This window comes from Polyodon spathula, chromosome 2 (assembly GCF_017654505.1).
Source record: "Polyodon spathula isolate WHYD16114869_AA chromosome 2, ASM1765450v1, whole genome shotgun sequence".
Lineage (NCBI taxonomy): Eukaryota > Metazoa > Chordata > Actinopteri > Acipenseriformes > Polyodontidae > Polyodon > Polyodon spathula.
In genome coordinates this window covers 25,430,605-25,456,594 of record NC_054535.1, presented here as the reverse complement: position 1 = coordinate 25,456,594, position 25,990 = coordinate 25,430,605, and the positions used below count along the sequence as shown (strand labels likewise).

General features: G+C 42.4%; 1 protein-coding gene across 3 annotated transcripts in view; it reads right to left on the bottom strand.

Moving 5' to 3' along the window:
• Positions 1-6,698: 6,698 nt before the first annotated feature.
• tesk1b (testis associated actin remodelling kinase 1b) overlaps positions 6,699-25,990 on the bottom strand; it is a 45,933-nt gene continuing 26,641 nt past the window's right edge. For all 3 annotated transcript variants that reach the window (XM_041218574.1, XM_041218584.1, XM_041218594.1), the window contains exons 3-11: positions 25,559-25,680; positions 25,029-25,077; positions 22,858-23,004; positions 22,501-22,583; positions 15,408-15,498; positions 14,308-14,391; positions 10,604-10,690; positions 9,544-9,697; positions 6,699-9,406 (exon numbers count right to left, since the gene is read on the bottom strand). In XM_041218574.1, the coding sequence (XP_041074508.1) occupies positions 8,373-9,406; positions 9,544-9,697; positions 10,604-10,690; positions 14,308-14,391; positions 15,408-15,498; positions 22,501-22,583; positions 22,858-23,004; positions 25,029-25,077; positions 25,559-25,680 (1,851 nt within the window). In that variant the 3' untranslated portion in view covers positions 6,699-8,372. The remainder of the gene's footprint in view (positions 9,407-9,543; positions 9,698-10,603; positions 10,691-14,307; positions 14,392-15,407; positions 15,499-22,500; positions 22,584-22,857; positions 23,005-25,028; positions 25,078-25,558; positions 25,681-25,990) is intronic.

Sequence of the window (25,990 nt, the reverse complement as noted above, 5' to 3'; positions counted from 1 at the left end):
AACCATAACCAGTGTGGGACTCACGTTCTCTATCGCCTCCTAGTAGACGATGTGAAGATTGCCCTGGAGAGACGTGCTTCTGCTGTTTTCAATGCAAGTCACTTATTTAGTAGCCATGTAGAATTTAATTTCCCATATTCATTCCATGTTCCTTTGTAACAAATGGTGTTGGTCACATGTCTAAGGCATGCATTCATACCCTCATCGTTACGAATTTTCTGCCATTATGTTAAAGCGTTACTAAGTTTACAAAAGTACAGCCAAGTGTATTACAGCACTGTGAAAGCAGTGTAAATCATAGATGAGCATTGCATTGCAAAGCACAGAGAGGTATGATAAAAGCACATTGAAAACACATCAAACCATGGTAAACTTGTATGAGGGAGAGAACTGCAATACAAAATATTTACCATCCTAATAAGAAAGTTTCAGGTGTTTGCTGCCCATGCTTCATACAGCACATCCGTTTGCATGACAACGAATACAAACAGGTGTCAGAAACCAAATGCATTGCAGAAACAATTCCTCTATATAATGATAATAATCTGGCTTCATATTCAAAACATATGCAATTTAATTAATATGTATTTGACGAAGTTACCATCTCTCAAACCTTTTCCCCTACCTCTCCTTCTCCTCCCCCTCTCCCATGTGGTGGTGATGGGCCGCTGCCCGCTGTTCTATATAGTTAACCTGATTATGCTGTGCTCTTGCCCGGCTGATCGCCCTGGTGAGGTTTGGAATCCCTGTGGAGAGTGGGGAGAGGATCCCCTTCAAAGCCACTCTGCTGTTCGGGTACACCTCCTTCCCCCTTCAGACACACCACACCTGTGCTAGGTACTGAACTGAACTCACCTGTTGAGAGACACACCTGTCTTGGGTCCTATACCACCTTCAGTAGTCTGGTTAGGGATGTGGTGCTGAGTCTGTAGTGAAAGTCAATGTGTGCTGCTTGTGCAGAGATCTGTCTCATGATGTGTCTTGTGTTCCTGGAGAAAAGGGTGCCAGAGTTGTTGTTGCTGCTGCTGGCCCTGGTGAAACTGAACATGCCTGACAAAGCCTTGCCCCTTCCCAGTCTGGCTGCCCTTCTCTTCCCTGACTGGAACAGAGAGGGGGTGCCAAGGGAGTGGGCCTGAGACACAAGAGCAAGGAGACGAGGCATCCCTGCACAGGGAGGGTACGAGTGAGATCCATCTAGGTAAGAACCAATAGAGTGCAGTCTTACACTTCTCTTATACTTATTAGTTTTCAATGTGACTTGTTATGTGATCCACTAGGCCTACAGTATAAGCTGTGTGACAGTTGCATGCAACTATTCAGCAACAATTATAGGAAAGCAGAAGGATCTCCTTAACTTCAGAGGGGGAATGACTGCAGTTGTGAGACAGAGCGAATGAATCCGAGTCAACAATCTCCCTTCCGACCTGTGAGGGCACGGTATAACAGGAACAGTGTGCCCCAGACTGGATGGTTTGACAGTTCATTCCAGTCAGTTGGAAGTCAGCCATCCTAATGAGGGCGAAGCCACAGTACTAGAAGTCAGTGCCTTATTGTGGTGGGTGATGTGTTAGTCATGGAATGGAGGAGATGTGATTGCACTCGCTATCAAAGGGGGAGTGACTGAAGGTATATCAGGGTGTGTGGCCGAGCAATCTGTTTCTTTGTTATGGTTACGGACAGACCTGTAAAAGGAGTAGAGATCTGATAACCATGTGTGCTGTATTTTGTTTGTGTTTATGACTGTTTATTTGTAATTATTAGATGGCTAAACACCCGGGAGCTGTCACTGTCAAGCCAGCATTAAAACCCAGATTACAACTACTGCACCAAGTCACTAATCACTGTGTATTCAGCACCAGCACAGGAGCACCGCGAAAGGAGGTGGAGCCGTGCCGGGACATTGCCTTTGTTTATTATTGTTTCAGGACTGACACACAGTATTATTGCGCTGTGCAAACTACATTGCTGTGCAGTTGCCAGCGCTATTATCGAATGGTGCAAAACCAAGAAAAAGAAAAATAAAGGAACTATGTGCACCGTGAACTCTGTCTGTGCGTTATTGTTGGAGCACTGCATCACCTCTACACCTGCGCACTACAAACCACTTTGCCACAGGGTGCCAGTGCAACTGCCTCTCCTCTCCATGCGCCAAGTGCATTTCCTCCATTGTGTCTGGGCAAGACACACACAATTCCCCATCAAACAATCACCCAATAAGCAGTAGCTAAGCATTACAGGCCTCAGTAGCAGGTCAATTTGATTTAACAGACCAGCTACTGGATAAATTAGCAATATAATCAACATTAACTGACTCCACATTTGAACTTGTTTCTTGCCATTCATGGACAGACGCACCCACACTGGGACAGCTTGTTTAGCTTGGATCTCTCTCTGTACAGCTGAATAACTCATTTCTATTCATAATTAGTAAAATAACAAAAACGGAATGCAGAATATAGGGTGGGTATTTAAAAATGTTGTTATATTTTTAAACGTGGTCTGGTCTCATTCTTATAGCATAACACAGTAGTTAATTTCATGCTTTCCATAATTCAAAAAACCTTAAAACATTAATTGCATGTAGTTTATGGCAGCTTTAGTTTTATTCTGTATATGCAAGTCAGATCTCTGTATATTTTTTTTATACTATCTGTATTGGTGACTCTTTCTTGATTTTCCAAATGCTTTTAATTTCTTGATTAATCATCTAGATCAATGGTGTCCAATCATGGTCCTGGAGGGCTATTCTACTTTAACCGGTAATATGATATAGATAACTACTTCATGGTCTGGATGGAGGTTTTGGTTCAGTTAAACAAACACACCTCTGGTAGAGTATGAATGTGTTTGCTTCTAGACGGCAGTATTGCCCAGGTGTTGAGAGAATTACATTTGTGGCTCAATTAAAAAAAACTAAAGTTTTAGCCGGGTGACTCCAGTTTCTAGTGAAGAGAGAAAGAGACTTGCTTGTCTGCCCTGCCTTACTGTGCTGCTGTACAGAAATAAAAGATTTGGCAAAGCATCAAACCAGAGCATGAATTACAAAAGGAAATCCTTGAAATCTGATGAGCCATTGGGTTATTTCCAAAACTTGGCTACTTGTTTGAGTATTATCTTAAATTATGTAATTTGAGTATAATAACGTAATTTTATTTTGTATTTCAATTATATTAATGTTCTGGGTTTTTTTTATGTTCAAATTGTGAACACTTTTTTTTTTAAATAACAACCTTAATAACAAATATTTACAACAAGTTATCAGGCTTTAAATATACATAGTAAGTGATTTATTACTTTAGACACTGGGGGAAGAGTTTGGCGGGTGTGTAATTAAGTGTGCATAACGGGGGCTCTGTGTTGAAAAGGTTTGGAAAAGAAACCAAACTGAGTTCATCCTGAATTTCAACAAGAGCATTGTCGCCTTAACCCATGACCAGCTTATAATAATGTGACAGGATAGCATCACGGCCAAGGCTGTTTACCGTCAGGAAGGATACCCAGAGCCAGAAAGCTGCTGTTTCTAAGTACAGATGCACACCTTATTAATGAAACAAACAAAAACAAAACAAAGTAACAAGGCACAGGTGCCAAAATAAAAGATTCAACCAAAATCCCAAAACAATATTTACCCTTAGGCAGTAGCCTTCACAAAAAGGTTCTCACAGTGATCCTTCTCCTCAAACTCCTTCAACAAAAAATAATTTAGCTTCCTGTATATATGTGTGGACATTCCCCAGTCAGCACTCAGTTACCAAATTGGGGAATGGCCACATTTCCCATGTGGTTGTTGACAGGGATGGATTTATCCCCATCCTTGCCAATCTTACATTCAAAATAAAGCAATCTTTATTTACACTTAACAATACACACCCATATGCCCTGTCACATACCTCCCCCTTGTGCAAAGCACACAAGGCCACCACCAGTCACCTCCCCCTTGAATAATCCCTTCACCTTTAAACCTCAATCCTTTCCCTACAAGTCCCATACTGTTCATTTTCATTCTTGGGGCTTCTTATGGATGGGTTGGAGGGACTCTGGCACCTCCAAAAGGAGACCAAGGACCGACAAGAGGGACCCGGTCGACACAGAAAGGACCTCAGGACTGGGGACCAGTTGGATGCAGTCCAGGCAGAGAGCCCTGGGGACCGTGCAGCAACATCTGGGCCACCAGGTGGAGCAGAGCAAGAAATGTGGCGATTGATTGTACCTGGCAGTGTAGCAACCTGAGAGCTATGCCCTGTGACCAGTCTAGAGAATACTGGGTGTCTGGGAGCCCAGGCAGTGGGAACAGATCCACATGTTGCACAGGGGAGGTGGTCTCCTCCCCTGCTTTTGGGTTTTCAATCAAGTGTACTTTGAAGACCCCTGGGCTTTTGCAAGGGGATGCCTGTTTTACCCCTGAACTTCTGTGAGGGGGATCCCATTTAACTCCCTTTCTATCCCCTAAACACAGAGTTACTTTTTCTAAAGAGCGTGGCCCCAGCGTGGGGTCAAGTGACAGACTTGCCGTCAGCGGTGGCTGATGCTGACGCTGTAGAGATACTCACTGCTGCTTGCACTGTAGAGACACTGACTGCTGTTCACACTGTAGAGACACTCACTGCTGCTTACACTGTAGACACTGGTTGACCGGTCCCCACGCACGTCTGTTTTGCGCCTGTGGACGACCAGAAAATCTGCAGTGCCAGTGCTCGCCAACCACAACCTCACCTGTCGACAAGCAGCCATTGCCAGCCAGTACTATCGGGGTAGTAGGGCTCCACTCCCCCCAGAAGCAGCTGACACCACCATAGCTTCACCAGGGCCCGCCATTGTCATGAGGAGGACCTTGTGGGGGACTTCTGCTACCCCCGGTCCTATTGTAGGGGGTTCCATGCACGCCATTGGTCGCCATGGTGTCGGTGGTGACGATGGTGTGATCCAATGTGCTCCAGGGTCGGGTTTGACAAAGGTACAACTCCATACAGTCACCGGACAGGGACCAGCTGAAGGAATCCGCACCCCCCCGAAGACAGACCCACAAGGGCCGGCGAACTCCGACAGACAGCCACCGCCTCCAGCACATGTGGCTAGAGACCGGGCCCGAATCAACACCCTCTGGACCCTACCCACGCAGGCAGATAGCCAAAGGCGGGACCCAGCCAGCACGACTGGGGGTCACCACCATATGGCCTGCCAGCCGCAACAGCTGAACAGGATCCACCAATCAGTTGCAGGCCGAATGCTGCCTGCCAAAATGGTGTTGCGATGCCAGTGCACAGACCACTTCCCCCGGGCTAGATGGCTACTGGCTAGGACCTTGAAGCGCAAAGGAGAGGTGGTCTATAGGATCCAGTTACTACACAGAGGACGACGGGTAGAACTCCACTGGGATTGGCTTGCTCCCTACAGAGGACGGGACCCTGTGCAGCCTGGCACAGCAGCACCTATCACTCCCTCTACCTGGACTCAACAGACTGCCACCTAGAAGTGCAAGTAGCCCTGGGTCACCTGGGTAGCCAAGACCCCAATGTCAGTGGAGACCCCCATGTCATTTTCCAGACTTTGCTGGTCCCCTCGGGGATGAGGGATTTTAAGGGGGGGGGGGGGGAGCTGTGTAACAATCCTGGGTCTGCTGTAACTGTGTTTGGGAAGGTTCTGTGACCCACAGTCAAAGGTTCAACTGCAGCAGGTGCTCAGACACGGGAGAATCTCCAGCAATCAGAAGTTCGGCTTGCTGCATGAATGGGACCCGGTTACACTGTTGTCACAAATTAGGGGATTGGGAGCAGTGTGGGTTAAGTAGAAGGCTGCTGAGACGAACGGTATGGTATGAGACAAAAGACAAGTGGTGTGAGACGAAAGAGAGCTAAAGAACAGAGAGAGACTTGCTTTCATTTTTTGTCACTTTCCTGTAGCTAAACTACGAATAAAGGTTATGCACTGTTGTTCATTAACATGTGCGTATACCATTTTACCAACATAGTGTGGGTAAAACGGGAAATTGCAAGGGTTTGAAATACATTTTTTTATGCCCACTTAAAACCAAATTTTTTTTATTTAGCAATTTTCTTATGGTAGTACAATCACCTCTTGAGTTTTATGAGCCACTGCAAAGCGATTGGTGTTCTAGGCTGACCTACACAAATGTCCAAACCTTAAGTGTTTCAAACTTCTGTTTGTATTATATTGATAATTCGTGCCAGCCCCCTAGCAGCGTGAGATGGGGTGGTGTGGCTCGAGTGTCTCTGGTGTTGGCAGGAGGTGGTATACTACCTGGAGGAGTCTGATTCAGACGCAGAAACCTGCAGCAAAGCCCATGGTGTTGGTCATTGGTACAGCCTGAGGTTTCATTTGGTCAGCTCTATACGAGTGCAAAACTAACTTGAAACAGCACAGTTAAAATAAAAGGAAGGGGCAATTAAAGTATTGCTCTGTGTAGTTTCTTGGTAGTTTCATTTACTGTTATAAATTGTTAGATTATCTCTGCACTTGTTTCAAAACAGGCTCACACGTTAGATTTCTTTAGGTGTCAGTTTGCTTTAAAATGAATGCAATGCAAGTACAAGAAGTGTCATTCTTCATATCACCAAAATACATTTTGCACCTGTCAATATGTAACCATCCTAACATGGATTTACATCCACAACTTCCTCAAACACCTTTGAATTGGAACATGTGGTCCGCTACCAGAAATAGAACTGCCCCAAACAAAGTTTTACCATTCATATTTTTATTTGTTTTTAAGAATATTCATTTAAATTCGTTTGCATAATCACATCTTATTACCAGCTAATGCAAAGTGCTTTTGGAGTTCAGAGGCTTCATGTACATGTTGCAAAGCACCTTTAAAAAAAAAAAAAGAAAAATAAATTAAAGTGTTCTATTACAGCAGTCTGTGCACGTTATGTCAAACCAAACCATCAGACCTGCGTGTGCTCTCAAATGGTGCCGCCATATGAAACATATGCAACTCAACTAAGGTGCAAACCGAATTCCAGCATGTGTAACAAGTTTCATTACAGCAGTTCAAGGGAATGCAAATTCTAGTAACAAACAAAATATATTATATAGTACAGAACATTGAAAAAATACAGAAATTTTATATCTCCTAGCCAGTCTTGTTTATCAAAATTGCTGGTTGATATCTGAAGGGTCATTGAACACCAGTTTGAGTATGAACTGCCTCACCCTCTCAAATCAGTGCACTGCTCGAATACAAGGAAAACAAAAGGAAATCAAAGAAAAAAAGAAATGCTGTACGGGGGGGTGGGGGTGGAATCAACATGCTTGAATGGTGGTATACAATTAATTTTTTGGCTTCAAATATATAGCGTCAATTATAAAACATGCATCTTTTTAGAGCCCCCCCCTTTTTTCTTTATACATCAGTGCTCATTGTACCAAGAACTAAATTTACAGCAATGACAAACTGCTGTGTGTGTTTGTGCTGGGGATGCATATTACAGAACACAACATTTTACACAAGTAACGCATTGCAAGAATGAATAAAATGAACACTTCCATGCGGGTTTATAACAAGGGGTTAGAAGTAACTTCACTGCTGCTGTGGAGCACGGGTTTTGTGCATGAGTAAAGGACCCACAGAAGCACATAATCCAGTGGTTCTCAAACAGCTCATGTATTTAATATGTAAATAATAAAAGTATTATTTTACTGGTATGGTAAGAAACAGGCCTTGCGACAATCTTCAGACAATATACAGGCGTATACATTTCATGTTTCTTGTGCTCAAGTTTTCAACTGGTGTGGGACAAGGGGTGGTGGTCCCTATACAAAATCATTTTTAAAACAAGCATAACCTCTGATAGAGGGAGACACCACTTGCTTCATTAGCTGCGTTTGCTCTCCAGAAGAACTTACATGGCTTTCACAGTGAAACAATAGCTAATCACACAGGATGCAATATGTCAATTTTTACTAATTAAATCAAGTTACCAAAATCACAAACTTGCCCGAATTAGCAGGGCAGCGGGCTGAGTGCTGCTGTCTGCTCAATCCCGCTCTTTGCCACAAAGAGCAGGGGAACTTCTTCACACTGTGACATGCCTCATGTCTGAAAGACACTCCCTGGTATCCCATTTCAGCCTCTTGTTACAGGGTGGTCCAGTATGGGGGGGGGTGTGTGGTTTCCACAGCAGCAGTGCAAAGTAGCCACTTTACATATCAATACGCTGTTAGCTAATGCACGCAAAAACCCAACAGTTATAGCGATTTAGTCAAAGGACTCGAAGAGCAGACAAAGGAAGAAAGAATCAGCAAATAATAAACCCTCCAAAAAAACAACAATAATAATAATAATAATAATAATAATAATAATATTGACATTATTAACAAAGTGCCTTTCTGTTTCCCAGTCTGTACCACGACTATGTCTGTGCCTCTGGGATGGTCAGACTGGGCTCTGTCTTCCTGCCTGAATGTCCTGGGTTCAAGGGCTTCCCCCGGCACAGCAGTCCCCGCGTCTCCCTGTTCAGGTTCTTGTAGGGGGGGGGATTCCTGCGCAATGGTCTCAGACACACCGAGGGAAACCTCAGTCCCGCCAGGCAGCAGCCAGGACAGGAAATGACATCATCCTGCTCCAGGGTGCCACTGGAAGTATTGAGCGGGAAGGAGTCATCTCCATGGAAACCATGATCCCAGCCCAGCTGCCGGCTCACCACCACAGTGTTGTTGTTGTCATTGGGCGAGAGTCCATTTGAGATGCCGGCCTGCCAGTCTTTGGAGCGCGGAGAGGGCGGGGTCACCAGGCAGCTGTTCAGGAAGGGCTGCACTGGTCTGTCCGGGAATATGGGCCCCTCCAGTGTGTCAGGGCTGCTCGAGCAGTCCATTGGTTCCACCTGCTGGTCTCCAAACTCCAGGCCCTGTTCTCGTAAGATCTCCAGGTCTATAACTTCAAGATCACGTACCATTTCCAGGTCTCCCTCTTGCAAAAGACACTGAGAGATTTCCAGATCCTGTTCTCGAGAGATCTCCGGGTTCTCAAAGTCCTCCTGCTCCCGCTCTCTCAGTTCCTTCAGGAAGCTGGCTTTCCGAGGCAGCTCGGGAGAGTTTGGGAGAGACCTGCACCTCTGGGTTGCTCCAGGTCCCACAATGCTACACCGGTCGAGCAGGGGGTTGGGGGTCACAGACTGAGTTGCTGGGTAGGAGTCGGTGGGCGGTGACAGGTCGAATGTCAGAGAGATGACTGACTTACTGGGTGTGTCGAACAGCTTGATCTTGCCCCCATTGAGGTCCTCTCGCAGGGTGAAGGGGTTGACCCGGGCTGGCATCGCAGCCAGGCCATCGAAGGGGGGTGATTTAGGAGGGAGCATATCTGACTGGCTGCGGGACAGCCGCTGGTCTCGGGGAAGGTGCAGACACAGTGAGTGCCTCCGAGCGCTCAAGGGGTCCTGGGTGCCATCTGTGTGAGAAGAGCAAGACGTTAGGGGCCCGGGGCATGAATGGCAGTTATCGGGGGGGGGGGGGGGCATCAGTGTACAGTCGGGGTAGGAGAACATGTACAGTAAGAGTTTGTATATCTACATCATGGTGTCTCACCTCTCAGCACGTACTCCCAGCTCTCCCCTTGCCTCCTTGCTCGTTGTGTCTCGCTCCTCTCCTCCTCCTCCTTCTCTTGCTTCTGCTGTGCCTCCAGGATCCTCTCCAGCTGCTGAGCGATCTCAGAGAACGAGGGCCTCTGATCAGGGGACATCTGAGAGGGGAGAGGAAGAGAGAGATGAGAAAAGAGAACAAAAAAACAAGGGAGAAGTGGATAGGAGACAGCAAGGAAGAAGGGAGAATGAAGATAGTGGGAGGGAGTGAGTGTGTACGTACAGACACACACAGGCTGACTTAGACACACACGCAGACACATACAGACACAGATATTGTGGAAGCTGAATTGCGTGTGTGTGTAAGGGAGTTTTTGTGCATCAATGTCCACATATCATTTCTTGTTTCTAGTTGTATTAGATTATCTGTTTAACCTTATGTTGCAGACATCAAAACTAAAAGAGCAAACCTGTTCAAAATTGGTCAAAGCCCCCAAAAATCATATCCAGGTCATGCAACAAAGGATTAACAACTCTGTCACCCCCCCACCCTCAAGTCAATCCCTTAAAACACAAGATTTGACATGTTAAAGGAATGACGTTCGTTTTGTGCAGTCTTGTAGTCAAAGTGCAGATTTCACTGCTGTCAGATGAGAAAGAAAGGAAAACCACAGAACCTACATATGAATTAAAAAAATCATAATAATCAAATTCAGTGACCGCACTGTATTGATGTGGGGGTAAAGCAGAAGCAGCATTGCAGAGGTCTACAGGAAAAAGAACCACTCAATGCTGCCAACCTGTATAAAAGGTCTATAGGAAAGAAAACTACACTCAGACCACTAAATTAATCTTATATACAGTGCTATGTACTGTCTATCTATGCACAATTTTCCAGTACAAGACAGTGAATTTATTCAATTCATTTTCCAAGGGAGGTCTTTTGGAAAGTTAGGTTAAAATAGTTTGTGAGTTGAGAGAGTGTGCTGCAGGATTCGTGCAGGTGAAGGTACAGGAGTTCTCCTCATGCCCAGGGAGGAAGGGGGAGGCAGGTGGGCAGCTCTTACATTGCAGCAGGTCACAGCGAGTTGGAGGTAGGCAGCAGGGCAGTCTCCCACCATGTGCTGGAAAGCCTGCGCGTCCAGACCAAAGTCCTGCAACAGAGACAGGATTGGTCACTTCGAGAACTATACCAAGTCTGTGGTTACAAAATGAAATATTGGGATAGAAATAAGAATCCTACTGCATACCAGTTTCACCCATTCCTTGTTTTAATACAGGCTTGATTAGCCACAGTGTATAGGTAACAAGCTCAGGTGTGTCTTATTAAAAACTCACAGTAAAATCAGGAATGGATCAAACTGCTCTTTGTCTTATTTCCATCTTGTAATCATACCCAGCATTATTATTGCAGGGATAAAAATAAGATTTATTGCATAACAATTTAACCTATTCTAGGTTTTAATACATGCTTGATTAGTAGGGCTTGAATTTTTCAGTTTTAACCAATAATATCAAAAAAAAAAAAAAAAAACCTGATGACCTATTTAGATTTTTTTTTTTTTTTTTTTTTTTTTTTTTTAAATCGATAAACCTGGCTTTTGGCAATTTATTTTAAATGTCAATCATGCAACAGTCTCTTTATGTATAGAGAAAATGGCTTTCAGAAGGCAGGCAGTGTGCAAAGCCATTGCTACTGACCAATCATCCATTTTTGGGGACCTATGTAATAGAATACACTCGTTGGCGTAACTTGTGTCTGGGGTGGGTAGAGAAAAAAACAACAACAACTCTTCAATAAATTCAGGACCAATACTTATTTAAAACTTTGGTTAACATATATTTATAACATTAATAAAAACACCAATTTTACAATTTATAACAATGATAATAAATGAAAAACACTTCCTGCTAAGTCTAATCAATCACATGGTTAAACTCTCCTGTTAGTATTAAGCTTGCTTTGCAGTCTTGTATTAGTGTTTGCCTTCTAATTGTTTATATAAAGTTATTTAAGGGTCTTGTGTTCAATAAGCTTTATTGATAAACCAGAAAGCGAATTGAGAAGTTGGAAAATAATGTGTACAGTGTGCGAGATGCAGAAATAAAAACTGAACGACTGTGCTTGGTCTGCATCCAGCGGAATTATTGATCACCACACCTGAAGCCCAATATTACAGTGTGATAGAAACGCAGGCTGTAATGGGGAGTAAAACTAAATCTGTTACTTCTCACAATTCTCGGATTCTAAATGCATCCACAGTACAATATTGCTTGAATCCTAAACGTGGACATCCTCATGACAACACAGTAAGTTAATGTATATGTATTAATGAAACTGAAAATTGATGGGCCTGGAGGAGCGATTATTTGTAATAACCGAAAACAACCGATTTTGTCAAATAATGAAAACCGATCCCCCTCCGCTGAACTAAACAAAAAAGAAAATGAAAAATTTCAAGCCCTATTGATTAGCCAGTGTAGTGGTTACAAGCTCAGGTGTGTCTTATTTAAAAAAAAATAAACATAGCAAAACTAGGAATGGATCACTGGTCTGCAATAGGAGTCTTAACATCTCTGAAATAAGCTTTTTTGATTCAGTTATGGCACAAAACTGCCATTGCTTTCAAATGCATCCACAAATTAAATTAATTTAGATGAAAACAAACTATGCATATTTCTGATTAAACCCTGATCAGATCAAAATCAGAAGAAATTAATATTCTGACTACAGGAACATTGAAAAAGCATAAAGCAGTTAATGAATAAACTGCACAATATCTTGGGTACATTTGCATTACTTCTTCCAGAGACGTTGAAACTATATTATGCAAAGTGATGAAAGAGTTTAACCATTAGGAAAGGGCTGCACCGGTGAGAATACACCAGCAGAGGGGGCTAGTCTGAAAAGAAATTACTGCAGTAACAGCAGTTTCACCCAGACTGTACCACTGGACTGGAACTGTAATGTTATACAATAAACCTGGTGTTAGGTCACTACTTAACCCCTTGTTTTATACACTGTTGTCAATTACATAGATCGACAAAACACAAGAAAATGTAAATCAACGAGAGGAGGCCATTCAGCCCATCTAAGCTCGTCCAGTTCTCGGTAGCTGACAGTTTATACTCCGCAAAGGCAGTTTTTTTAATTCAGTAGGTTTAACCTGTAACGTCAGCACAGTGTCCATATCTGTTCATCTAATCTCTAACCTGCAACAGTGCCACAGTAATTTATTGTGTCATAAATAATCTGCAACAACTTTCCAAGCAGCCAGTTAAACCAGTGCTAAAGAAACTCAAAAAACAGGAATACCCACATACACACCCTTATAAAAAAAGTGTCCCATAGTAAAAGCATTGCAAAGTGTACTACCGCATAGCAAAAGCCAAGGAAGGTACGGTAACAAAAATATTAATACACGAGTCCACCAAGGGAAGCAATGGAACTAATGTAGAGTATAACCATTGGAAAAGCATGGGATAAAACTGCAAAAATACCCTGGCAAACATATAAAGGGCACTTTTATTAATAGAAAACCTGAATAAACATTGCTGCTGGAGAAGAGAACAAGTCAGTAAGGAGTTCATTATGATGAAATAAACCCTGAACACAGCCCCAAATTCCAATGTTCTATGTGCCCACCTTTGTTCCAAATGATAATAGTTATAAATGGATCGTTATCTTGACTGTTAATATTATCAGAGTCCTGTCACAACCACACATTATCAGGCTTCTAAAGAATTTGCAGTGCTGTTGCACTGACCTCCTGTGAACCGAGTTCATCATGCATCATTAACCTTTTCTATCCCCGATACTCCTGCAGGTGCAGTCACAACTAGAAGCAGAGTTGTTATAATGAGCCTCTGTCTAATGCACATCCTACCCCTTAAGTGCTCACATCTGATATTAAGCTCAACCGCATATCTCCACGCAAGTAGCGGACAGAGTACAAGGCTTGGTGTCCAGTTGTGGGGACTCAACGAGAAGGAAAGCTAGTGAGGATTTAGATACTCTGTCTCACTGCGGAGTACGTATTGTTTTCGTTATTTGTATTCTCTCCGTCATATTTGTGGAGTTGCACTGAGATCGTCTTGCGCTTGCTGATCAACACCTACAAATAAAAGGGAACTTTTACTTTACTTGCAAGTCTCGTGGATTTATTATTTTCAAACAGTGAAGACTGCACCTATATAGTTCTTCACATCATATCCTGGCTATAAGCTTATATAACCACGTTAATGTAGTTTACAAGTTTAGTAAACTTGTCTGCTTTAGATTTGAGGATTATACATAGTGTAGTTCACCCTTGTGTATACCCAGCAGATCTAAGGGTTACTTGGAGAATATCTGCCTATAAAAAACAGCTGGAGGCTCTCGGTTTAGTAATTCAAACGACAGAGTTATTGTTTAGATCATCCACCTTTTAGGATTACCTGAATATCAAAAAAACGCAATTCATGACATCGGCCGTGCCACTTTCAGTTATTACCATGCTGTATTCTCCATACCAGCATGATTAATGTCACCTGCTTTGAAAGAATCACACTGGAGGTACCTCTAGGAATTCCATTGTCATAGTCTGCTCGAAACAGTGACATCAAAATCCCTCTTTTCCCTTTTCCCTCTTCAATGAAATTGGCAATGAACCAAAATAAACAATTGGTAATGACAAGAAAACAAACACATGAATGCATATTAATAATAAAAGCTTATATAATAGATTCATAAGACTGCATCACAACCCAGTTGGAAGGTCTGAATCCGTACCTCAGTGCGTGGCAGGAAGTCCGGGTCCGCCTGTATCCGGGCGATGATCTCACAAAGGATGATCCCATAGGCAAAGACGTCAGCCTGAGAAACAACAAGAACAGCCAGGTCAAAGCGTTTCAACAGTAGTGACGATGAGAAAGGGGTCTGGAGTCAATGAGGCAAGACTAGACAAAACCGCCCTGCTACCCTCTGGCAGGCGACACTAAAATAACCTAGGAGTAAGGGAAGACAAAAACACATGGCAGGGAGGATACCGATTACTTGAGTTCCCCACAAACAGCCATCACAATTTCTGTTTATACAACACGCAATTAACCATTTGCTCATTATGATACATGTAATGTGGGGTGTATTTTTGTGTTTCACATGATTTTACATGTTCCTAGATTGTGGTCTGGTTTATTAATAATAAATTTAAGTTTATATGTAGATTTCTCCCTGTCCGTTCACAACACTTAAGATGTAACTGAAACCTTCATGACAAAATACTAAATAAATAACTAACTCAGTAAAGCAATGGGTCATATAGCAGGGTTTGTATTGTATAGCAGCTCCAGATGATTTACAGGAGTGCAGTTATATCAGCACATTCAACACCTTCTCAATGCTTACTGCTCAACAGAAAAATTCTCTTGTGCATTTATGGTCCAGGACAGGAGCCCATCGAGCGGCACATCGCATTTCCAACCAAGATGGCAAGCGTGGTACCTTTAAGTGTGTTATTGAGCTCATGAAACAACACATAATACATGTATTCTGAAAGTGTGACTTTCACCCTTCGAGATCTGAACCATTGGCAGTATTCTTTTAATCATACAGCACTTAAATGTTACCATCTAATCAAGCCATTTTATACCATTTTAATTGTGATGATGATAGTTGCAAGTAAGTGCGCAATTGATTAAACAAAAGTTATACTTATTACTTTACATTAACTTGGTAACAATAACGTGTGTCTCTCAGTATGAACACAATTAACGTCCCGTTTCTGTTTTTTTAAACTTGGATATATGCAATTATATAATAATGAGCCATCTACAATGCAGAATTTGAGGTTAGTGTTCCAAGCCCCACTCCCGAGCTCTGGCTAATGGTACCTTCTCATTGTAGAGCTCTCCTCTCAGCACTTCTGGAGCCATCCAGTACGGGGAGCCCACCACTGCCAGGGGCTGCTGCTCTCTTCCATCACTGCAGCGAAACAAGACAACCGCAGGGATGGAAATAAGACTCCCATTATACAGCAGTTTGATCCATTCCTGGTTTTACTAGCCGTTTAAAGAGACACGCTAGCGTTTGTTTCCTGTACATTGTGGCTAATCAGGCTCATTTTAATACCTGGAATGGGTGAAACCGCAATGAAAGTAATTTACATTCGATCACTCAGGACAGTCATACGGGGAGAACTCTGAACACAGTGTATCACTTGATTCTGCTTGTCTATGTGAGGTCTTCTAACAAAGTAAAGAGCAGAGTGGTATGTGCGAGAGCTGCAGCTACCCACAGCCATGAACACTAAAGCATGTTTTGTTAAGACAGTAAATCCACTATTCAGCCCCCATTATACACAATAGGACACATTCATAACACATTTACCACTGTACTAAGTTTGCAACATTTCTTTTAAAACAGAAAAAAACACAACATTCATTTTAATAAGTTTCAAATAGAAGCTCAGTTCACCAATGCATCATATTAGCAGCTTGTTGTTTTTTGCCTTGTTTTGTTTTTAAACAATAAAGATAAGCAGTGGTAAATGTTTTTTGAATATGGCCCAACTTCTTCTAAAAACAAGCTGCTAATGACACTTCATTTGTCTACATTCTCCAGACAGGTTTCCACAGCACCCCTCCCTCCCTCCCTCCCTCTGCTCCAGGGACAGCAAAAAAAAAAAAAAAAAAAAAAGGCAATCACTTGTTTTTTCCCCAATCACTGTTGTGGTCCCAATAGAGATTGTCTTTCCACTGTATAATGTCTTAGTTCAAGCCTGAACACTAATATAGTATTATCTTGTCAATACACCCTCTTTGAAACCTCACATGACATGTGAAAGCCTGAATGTAGAAAGTTACTCAAGAAAAACAAACCTTAAAAAGAGGATCATACAGGCATTACACAACCTCCCATTGATCACAAAAAGAAAGAAACACAAGTTGAACGTTTCACTAACGTCATTAATAAATGTTGTGTGTTGTAGACAAATATATGTTAGACAGAACACAAGTGTGGAGGAATACTGTACACACACGTCTGTTCTCCAGAATGACCCAGAGAGAGAGAGAGAGAGAGAGAGAAGGGGGGGGGGGGGATTGTTCTCGTACGGTCTTGCAAACAGAAACACTGGGTATCTACCATCAGCATGTTGTTTTTACTTATCATTGAATCTGAGACTTGCATCAAGCAAGATGAATCTTGTATATGTTGCAGAATACAGATGAGTCAGACACACAAGAGACAGCACAGCTATACCAAACTGTGTGAGCTACACATTGCAGGAGTTTCAGAAAAATAATGTTTTTTTTTTCTTTTTTCATTCCTAACACATTGAAATGTATCAAAACACTCTGATCCTCAGAGATTCCTTCCCTTTTAAACATGGCAGAACTCACATGCTGACCTGCATGTGCCTGACCCTATGTAAACAGCTCTCCAGAGAATGTTATTGCCTCTTACATAAACATCTGTCACAGTAACTTCCCTCTACTGTTCCCTGTGGCAGTTTCACCTGATCAGTTTTAAATGATTCTGCCACAATGATTCTCACTGGGAGGCTGGCCAAAGGGCAGGCTAATTCAATCCAATTGGGTCTCATGGGAAAACAAGTCCCTCAGAAGCTAGGGTTGAGGCTGAATACAAATCAAAATGACACACTAATGCCTGGAGGACAGTAAAACACTACTACAATACTACTCAGAAATGTGTTCACCAAGTTTAAATCACACTTAGAAAAGCATTTCCCTAGATACAGAGTATGCAGAACTCTCAGTGCTTTACAGCCATTAAAACACATACAAAAAACAAACAGGAAACAGAAAGTTTTTAAACAAGTACTTTGGGTGCATAGCAGCAGGAAGGCGCTTCTCCTTAAGCACACATCTTAACACTTGGAAGGCTTGACAGCCCTGCATTCCGAGAGTGGAATGTTCAGAGACACAAGCGCTCTGACAAACACAGGGAAGCAAGGCAGCTGGAGGCCTTTAATGTCAAAGTGTGTTGAATTTGAATATGTTCAAATATACTGGTTCTGCTCAAGATCCAGCAGCAGCATTTTGCACTCATTACAAAACATGATTAAAGTCATGGGAAAAAAAAAAAATGATTAAAATCAGCCCTGTCACCAGTTTCCAAAACTGTACCAATTGCAATAGCATTTCTCTGTGACCTATGACTGCATTGCAACCACATCCACCTATACTGGGGGGCAGGGGGGTTATTTGGTACCCCTGGTTTAAGCTACGGCACTTATAAAAATTGCATTTTGCTGGGAGCAAGGTCGTATTAATAAGTGGGCCTACAGAGCCCAAGCCCAGGGCATCCAGAAGACGCGAGCCACAATATGACATTGCACTACAAATCTTTGTCCCATTACCTGGGACTAACTGTGAAGGGGAGTGGTTGTTTTCGAAAATGGCTAGGATACAAACTAGCTAATATCCACAATGCAGCTTGAATGCTTTGTCCCTCGTGGCAGCAGAATGAGTTGCTCCGGGTGCAAAGAGTACTTAAGCTGGCCCTGCTGTGGAGTACACACTAAATGCTATCTCTGTCCTAATTGATCCTGATAACATACTGTATACACACGTCTGACCTCTTCCCAAGCAATTACAACTTTCAATGACTGACCCTTGAACTAGACAAGGCTATAAAGCACCTGTTAATAAGCTTGCAGCCCCTGAGCCCCAAGAAGCCTGTCAGTACTATTCTTTATTAGTATTATTAACATGCAGACGTGTACAGCTGACACCTAACCCTCCAGAGTGCTTCATCATCTATGGTTTTTCAATACCGTACATTTCATAGCGGCTGTGATGTGTATCAGAGGTATGTACAGAATAATACACAAGAAGAAATGGCAAGGAATACAACTGGATAAGTGGTATTTAAGACCTAGGTGCTATACAAATAACTAATGAGGTATCGGAGAACACAGTATATAAAACTTAGTAATTTACAGTATGTGGAACAACATACTGTGTTCTAAAGATACATGTCAAAATGTTAGTGTGACATACAGACGGACTGGCATACAGACATAGAGACACCTCCATAACAAAATAAATAAAAACTCCCTCCCCAGAGTTCGATACTCCCTGCACAAGTTTCAAAGTTTCTTCACAATTGGATTAGTGCTCCTCTTTTCGCTCAATATAGCTACGAGGGCTAACACTGCATATCAACCACTCTGCTGTTTGACAACACAATTTATTCCTAAGGGGGGGGATCTCTCCATACATAGGCGCAGCTCCATGGGGGCAATGGCTCCACTCTCCTTACAGTCCTCTACAGAAACACAGGCTGGCAGCTTGCCACAGAGATAAAGAAGTGAAACCTGTACATAAAGGTCACTGCACCACACTTATGAACAGCAATCCATCAGGCTGAAAGCACTCCTCTTCTAAGCAGTTACCCCAATCAGCAGTGGCAGATTTACGTAGCAATAAAAGTGGTTAACTGCCGCAGGGAGAAACTGCAATAGAGATTTCCCTATGAATTATAAATTCTGTGACTTGACACAGAGAGGGAGAGAGAGAGAGGGAGAGAGAGAGAGAGAGAGAGAGAGAGAGAGAAAGTGATGCAACTCAAACCCTGAATGCCATTTTGGGAAGCAAACGGAAATCAGTTTGTTATACTTTGTGTATTGAAACTGCATAACATGTTTGATATGTTATGATAAGCAGCCCACACCTCAGACAGTCACATTGACCACATGCAGGGTTTCTACAGGCCTCAGACCTCATGAGTTTTAGTTTTTACACAACCACTCTGCTGTACATCAACTACAGAAATGTCATTTGTAATTCAGTTACAGCCAGAATTAAAACCCTCTACTGCCCTTATAAAAATGTACCACTGCACTGTTTTCAGTTTTAAATATCTTTCTGACCTTAACTACGCTTAGCCATGCTTTCACTGTTCTTTTATTTATTATACACTTTGCTATGCAATTATTATTTATTATTATTATTATTTAAAACTTTTATAAAAGGGTAACAAACCAGAGTAGATGTCTACATTAAAACAAACAGTGCTAGATTTTGAGCATTACAGCCCAAACCAGGATTCCAAAACTATCTTGGCCCCTGGCCTTCCCAGCCCAGCCCGGGTACTATATCCTAGAATCCAGAGTGAGGTTAACCCATTTCAGGTGTCTTTACCCGTGTTGAAATGGGCAACTTGTATCTTTACTAGCAGCCCTATTTATATGTATACTGACACATACTGTTACCTCAATTGAAAAAAAAAAAAAAAGGAGACTATATACAAACAAGAGAACAGAATGTAGTAGGTGTTATGGTTAACCCCCAGACAGCATTTTAACACAGTAGCGTTTAAGCAAATTCATTTTGTTAACTTTTTTACAGGGTGCCTTGGTATAGTCTGTGTAACAGGCAGTGTTGTGTGATTCCCTGCCACTACAGATTATGTACCGTCCCCTGTTGGTTAGATGAAATGAGGTTAAAAGCTCTAAAACCATAAATGCAGATGAGCCCGAGTCTTTTGCACAGTGCGGCTTGCGGGGTCGCAAGTTTGCGTCCAGCCTCCGTCATGTTAAACTAACCAACAACCTGCAGCGAAACACATGCATGGAGTCTGGTGCCTGGCCCTGCTTTCAAAACCAGCCAGTCACGTTTTAAAAGACTGGTCCCATTCTATCAGAGACAGGATTAAAAGATGGGACTTAAGTACTTGCACGGAAAGCTTCAATTATAAAATCAGGAGGTAAGGAGAGGAGGACAGACACGTGTAAATGAAAGACATCCTGCAATCTCAACTGCAGAGAGAGAGAGAGAGAGAGAAAGAAAAGAATTAAAGAGAGAGAGGTCTCTGAATAGATGGCTATTCACCTCTTTAAAAATCAGCAGACATGTTGCTAGCTCCAATTTAAGAAACAGGACAATGAGGGAAGGGCTGTACCACCCAATCAGTGCAGCAGTCTAAATTAAACAGGCACTGGAGAAGGCAGCAGGCAGCCTATATGGAGGACAGACACTTATATAGGGGTCCTTACTAGAGGGAAGAACCGACTTGTACTCTAGAAAAGGAACCGTCAACCTCAGAAACTGGTAGTCGACCTACCAAACTCTTCAGCACCAGCAGCAGTGACATAGCAATGTTTTATTGTGTTTAAAGTGTACACAAGTGGCAAACCAGCAATGCCAATATTTTAGTGCAGCTGTTTGAATTGAAAGTAGTTGTAAAGCACGCAGGTTCAGATGGACGCAAGTGCAGTAGTGGTTGAAATTTAGTAACATATAAATGAAATTTTTGAACACAGGAGCATCAGACATTTAAAAAAAAGAAATCCTGTATTTTATAAATCGTTGACTAGTTGACAAGTCCGCTATTTTTACCTTGACGATTCAACAAGGACCACACCACTACCAAGAACTCAACACAATTCAGTACTGGGCCAAACAAAAGCTGCTTATAGTGCCAGATGCTGTGTAGGAATGACTTAAATCTCATCCTGTTTAACCCTGGATACTCCTGTTACAACCTGCTCTGTACACAGCCAATAAAAATCAGACTATCCCCTAGTCTGCAATGTACTGTAGGTGCCATGGGCTCCATTAGCTCTATACAAACTTACCTAAGTGGCAGTGTTGACTAATGTGTCCATTAAGACCAAGGATGGCCAAATCATAGACATATACTTAACCGCGGTACGAATGCCTCAATTAGCTTACATAACGAGTCTTAAATACCACTTATCCAATTTCCATTGAACTATTCATTGTCATTTTCTTATTCTATACTGTCCTGTACGTACTGCTGATGTCTAGGTCATCAACATTGCTCCCACTTTGAAGTTATAGCCACATTATTGACATGCTTGTTAACTCATCCAATCCCTGTACTGTCTGTGCACAGAGGAGGATTCATAAACTGAAAAAAAGCCCAGACTGCTTCATATTCTCTAGCTCAATGTACACTGACATGCCTATCAAGCCTGTTCAATTGAGCAATACTTCTTCAGGGAAACGGCCCTGTGTCATCAACTGTGAGCCCTTTGTCACATTTATGGAGTCATTTTCAAACCACCATTTAATCGTTTCAGTCCTGGCAGGACCTTAAGGTCCTGTCTTATCTTACTGCTGTATTTAACATGACTTCCGACGGCATATGTTGGAACCTCACTGGACTCCTAGGTCCCAGTCTGAGGTAGTGTATAAATATATGTAAAAACTATTTTGGTCCTGTTCTTATGTTTACTCAATAAAAAGGAGTCCCTATTTAAATTTAACTTTATTTTGACCAAATAATTCAAGACTGAAAGTGTTAACCCCCCCCCCGAATGATATGCATTGGCTAAAGTGGCTCATTAAAAAATAAATTGTGAAATTCTATACAAATTTTAGATTGCAAGGGATGTAATAAACTATAAAATCTGTGCCAGCTACTTTCTATTTCTTCACACTAGTTAAGAATGACTTGCACAGTCATTTGTTTTTATGCGAGTCCCTGAGGATGTGAGCCAATCATACACTCAATATCAGAGATCCATAAATATCAAGTACAGAAGAGTCATGCAATGTAAAAGTGCACGGTCATGCTAATGGAGTTCTGGACATCAACAGGGAAAACACACAACAGTGAAAGCTGTGACACTGGATAAATAAATGCTCTCTGGTGGCTTTTTTAGATTAGAGGTGGTCATGTGATCAAGCTGAGAGAACACAAAGCCACTTTGTGGCTTGGAACTTGGTTTCATGAGACTGGGTTCTAGACCATGGCAAGGCACAACAGGGGAGACTTGGGAAACAAACTCCAACTAGTTCATTTGAGTTATTTTAAAGTTCATTGTGAGACCGCATTCACTTCTGCATTGTCGGTCTGCCAAATGGGAATGCAGTGGTGGACTCAAAACAGCTCACCTGAGAGCTTAAAGTTCACATATTGATAGGAATACCTGAAAAGAGAAAGCCAGGCTCTCCTTTGTACAAGGATTTAAATGTCTGTACCAGTACTGACCTGTAGTTGGGGATCTTTTCGGCCAGTCCGAAGTCTCCCACCACAGCGCTGAATCGTCCATCCTCGCAGCGTACCAGACAGTTCTGTGAATGAGAGAGAGAGAGAGAGAGAGAGAGAAGTTGGGGACCTGAGCCGAATAGTATAAAAATTAGAGATAATGCTGGTGGTCAACCAGTCTACTTGACATCTGTCTATTTGGAATTCAACCAAGACAGAGTGCTTAACACCCTTGCACTTTACTGTACCACGTTATTCTTCACAAAGCTTTCCTATGTTATATTACACTTTGTTGTGCTTCTACTATCGGGAACGTTTATAAGGGAGGCTAGGAATGAGGTCCATTCTCTTAACACCTACCTTGGATGTGAGGTCGCGGTGAAAGATCCCTTTGGAGTGCAGGTATCGCAGCCCCTTGGCAATGTCCAGAGACAGCCTCATTCGGACAGTCCAGGACAGGTAGACGTCACTGTCCAGCAACTGCTCCAGGTTCCCTCCATTGATGTACTGGAGAGGAAAAACAGAGAGAGTGGTTCAGCACAGAGCAGAGACCGACAGCAAACACACACACACACTAAGCGTCTGAACGATGGGAGACTACAGCATGCAAGTGTGGAAACCAAAATGCACTTTATATCAGTACTCCATGTCCAGTCAGCTCAGGGCTCAACCCAGAACTCCCTCGTCATCCCACATCTGGATTTGAACCCTGTCTCAGGAGGTTCATCCCATTTTCCCAGGCAAGGGAGATTTCCTCAGAGCCAGCCACTCTGTCTATCGATTACAAGTTAGACACGGAGCACTGATCCAAATCAGATCCAACACAAGAGCCACCCAACAGCAGTGCTAAGAAGAGAGAGAGCGCTCAATGGATCGGCAATCTCTTTTAACACACAGCACAGCAACGTCAACAGAGTCGTACCTGCCTCCTGCTAAACTTGGACAAAAGACAGAACCGTATATGACTCTCTTCCTACCACAAATACTGTTCACACCAATGCATGAAAATCTGGGAAATGAAGACGGCTGCCCAATCAAAACTGTGCGTGACAGTGTGCCTCAGTGAGTGGTGGCTGTTAGATCTGGTAATGACCCAAGGATACACTACAGCAAAGGTACAGTTAGGGGTGTAATTGTACAGTAATCTCACTAGATTATGTATCACAATATGGAGGTTGAGGTACGATATGTATCATGATACATGGGACAGTCCTGATGGGCTGTCTGTATGATGCATAGTAAAATCAAATAACAATTTCAATAATGAGTAATTTTGTTGAAAGACAAAAATTAATCAGAGACAGGTAAAGTGTGTATCCATACCAACTATAAAACATGCATGCTCTTCATTTAAGAACCATTTGGTGATCTACAGTGAGACATGTGCTTTTGGTCTTGTATCACGATGCAAATGATACATGCTTCTATCATGGTGTTAGATCATGTAAAGAAAATATCATGATTCAATGATGCACTCCTAGGTGCAGTGCACATGAACACACACAAAACTGCATAAACACCCACACCCCAGCCCACACCCTAACAGTTAGGCAAGTGGAAAGCTGCTATGAGCTGGTGACAAAGTGCCCTCTGGGCTGTGATGAGCCCATTCAATGGAGAGAGGATTGATTCCTTCTGCCTGGTGAAACTTTAATGAGCAAACAATATTCCCACAAAGGCTCCCCTTTAGGCTAGTATTACCTGACATTATTTCGGTGGTGGTTATAGATATATATTTTTTGTCACGTTGTCCATAAAAGTTCCACATGTCAAGGACAGATGGAAGACTGGAAACTTCCTCCAGAAGCAGCTCAGTGTTGGCGGGGCAAGGAAATTATTTCTATTTCAGTGATGAAGAGAGAATCCTTACTCTAATTTAATATTCCTTCTCTCCCTACTAATTTAGAGTGTGCAACTATATTATCCCTTTTTCTTCTCCCCAAGAAGGCAGAGAGAAGTAGCAACTAGCTCTGGTTGAGGAGGAAAGAGGCTAATTGGGGACCTCAAAAAAGAGGTGATGGAGGAAGTTAACATCAATGAAAAAGAGCCAGGGGGCCAATAGAACACCCACATTATCTGGCGGAAAAGCACGGAAGGCTCGCTCATATATTACAACAAAGCTTCGTCTTGGTCTTGGTGAAAGCCAAGCCCATTTTAACAGTGTCTAACCCATAGGGTCTTCCTTGTTTCGGTCTTTCACATTTTGTTTCTAATGTGGCGCAGAGAATTGTAGTTCTCTTATTTAACCACCATCTTACAGTATAATTTCCAACACTCAGTTAGGAATAGGAGTAGCATTATAACATAGGGGTTAACATTTTTTTTTAAGTTTGATATTTTGTTTTATAAAAAGAGTATTTGTTTAGTTCCATATTGTTTATCAGAAAGCAGTTTATTATAATTTTATTTTCATTTTCAGTAGTATCAGCTGTAGACACTGGCTTCCTCCTCCCTTGAAACCTGCCTGCTCGAGGATTATAGTTAAATAGTTTCACATTAAATACTGTATTCTTTAATTAAATAAATCATACCTCAGTGAGTGCATGGAGCTGGCCCTCATTAACACAGACTCCCAGGAACCTGTGAGTGAGTGAGCGAGCAAGACAGAGATGGAGAGAGAGAGAGAGAGAGAGAGAGACACAAACACTTTATAATCCATTTGGAGTTCTCTTTCTCAACAAACAAGACTTTTATAAAAATGTTTGCCGAACTGTGTTTATACAATAAAACAAAGACATAACAGACAGGAGCTTCACCTGCATTATAAAAAAGTAAAAACAGGAAACATTACTGGAGTTGTCCCTTCAAATTACTATAGCATATTAAGTTATGATGAACTAATACCAATTTCTCCTCGAAGCCAGGTTTTTTATGTACTTTATCATCTGAAACATTTTGTACAAAGCAGATGAGAAACACTTTGAGTTTTTATTTGTTTTATTGCACAAAAGAAGAAGTGACATGCTTTTCTGAAAGTCCTGCCTTGATTTAGAAGATCTAACCTTTGGCAGTAACTTGAAAATAAACTAATAAATCTGAGGAGAGAGAGAGAAAGACTCACCTCAGGATGTTGGGATGGGACAGTCGGTTCATGAGCTGCACCTCACGCAGCATGTTTGCACGGTTACTCATCAGCTTGTTCATCTTCAGAACCATCACCTGCCCAGAAATCCTGTGTCTCACCTGTAGGTGGGGGGTAGAGAACAAACACATCATCAATACACAGACAGAGGGAGAGGGAGACATCCAGCCCAATACCCAAACACCACTTCATAAAGTGATGATGTAACCCAGCACCCAGTCAGCTCCCCAGTGCGAGCACAAGCGATTATATAATACAAGGTTCCAGTCGTGGAGTTCAGGAAGAGCACATGGCTGGCTGTGTCCTGGAAGAATGTGGGAACGAGGGCGAGTAAGGCAGGCAGAGCCACCCCTGTCTATGAGCGAGTGGGTTTTGTATATTTATTCACTCATTTGTCAAATTATATTGTCA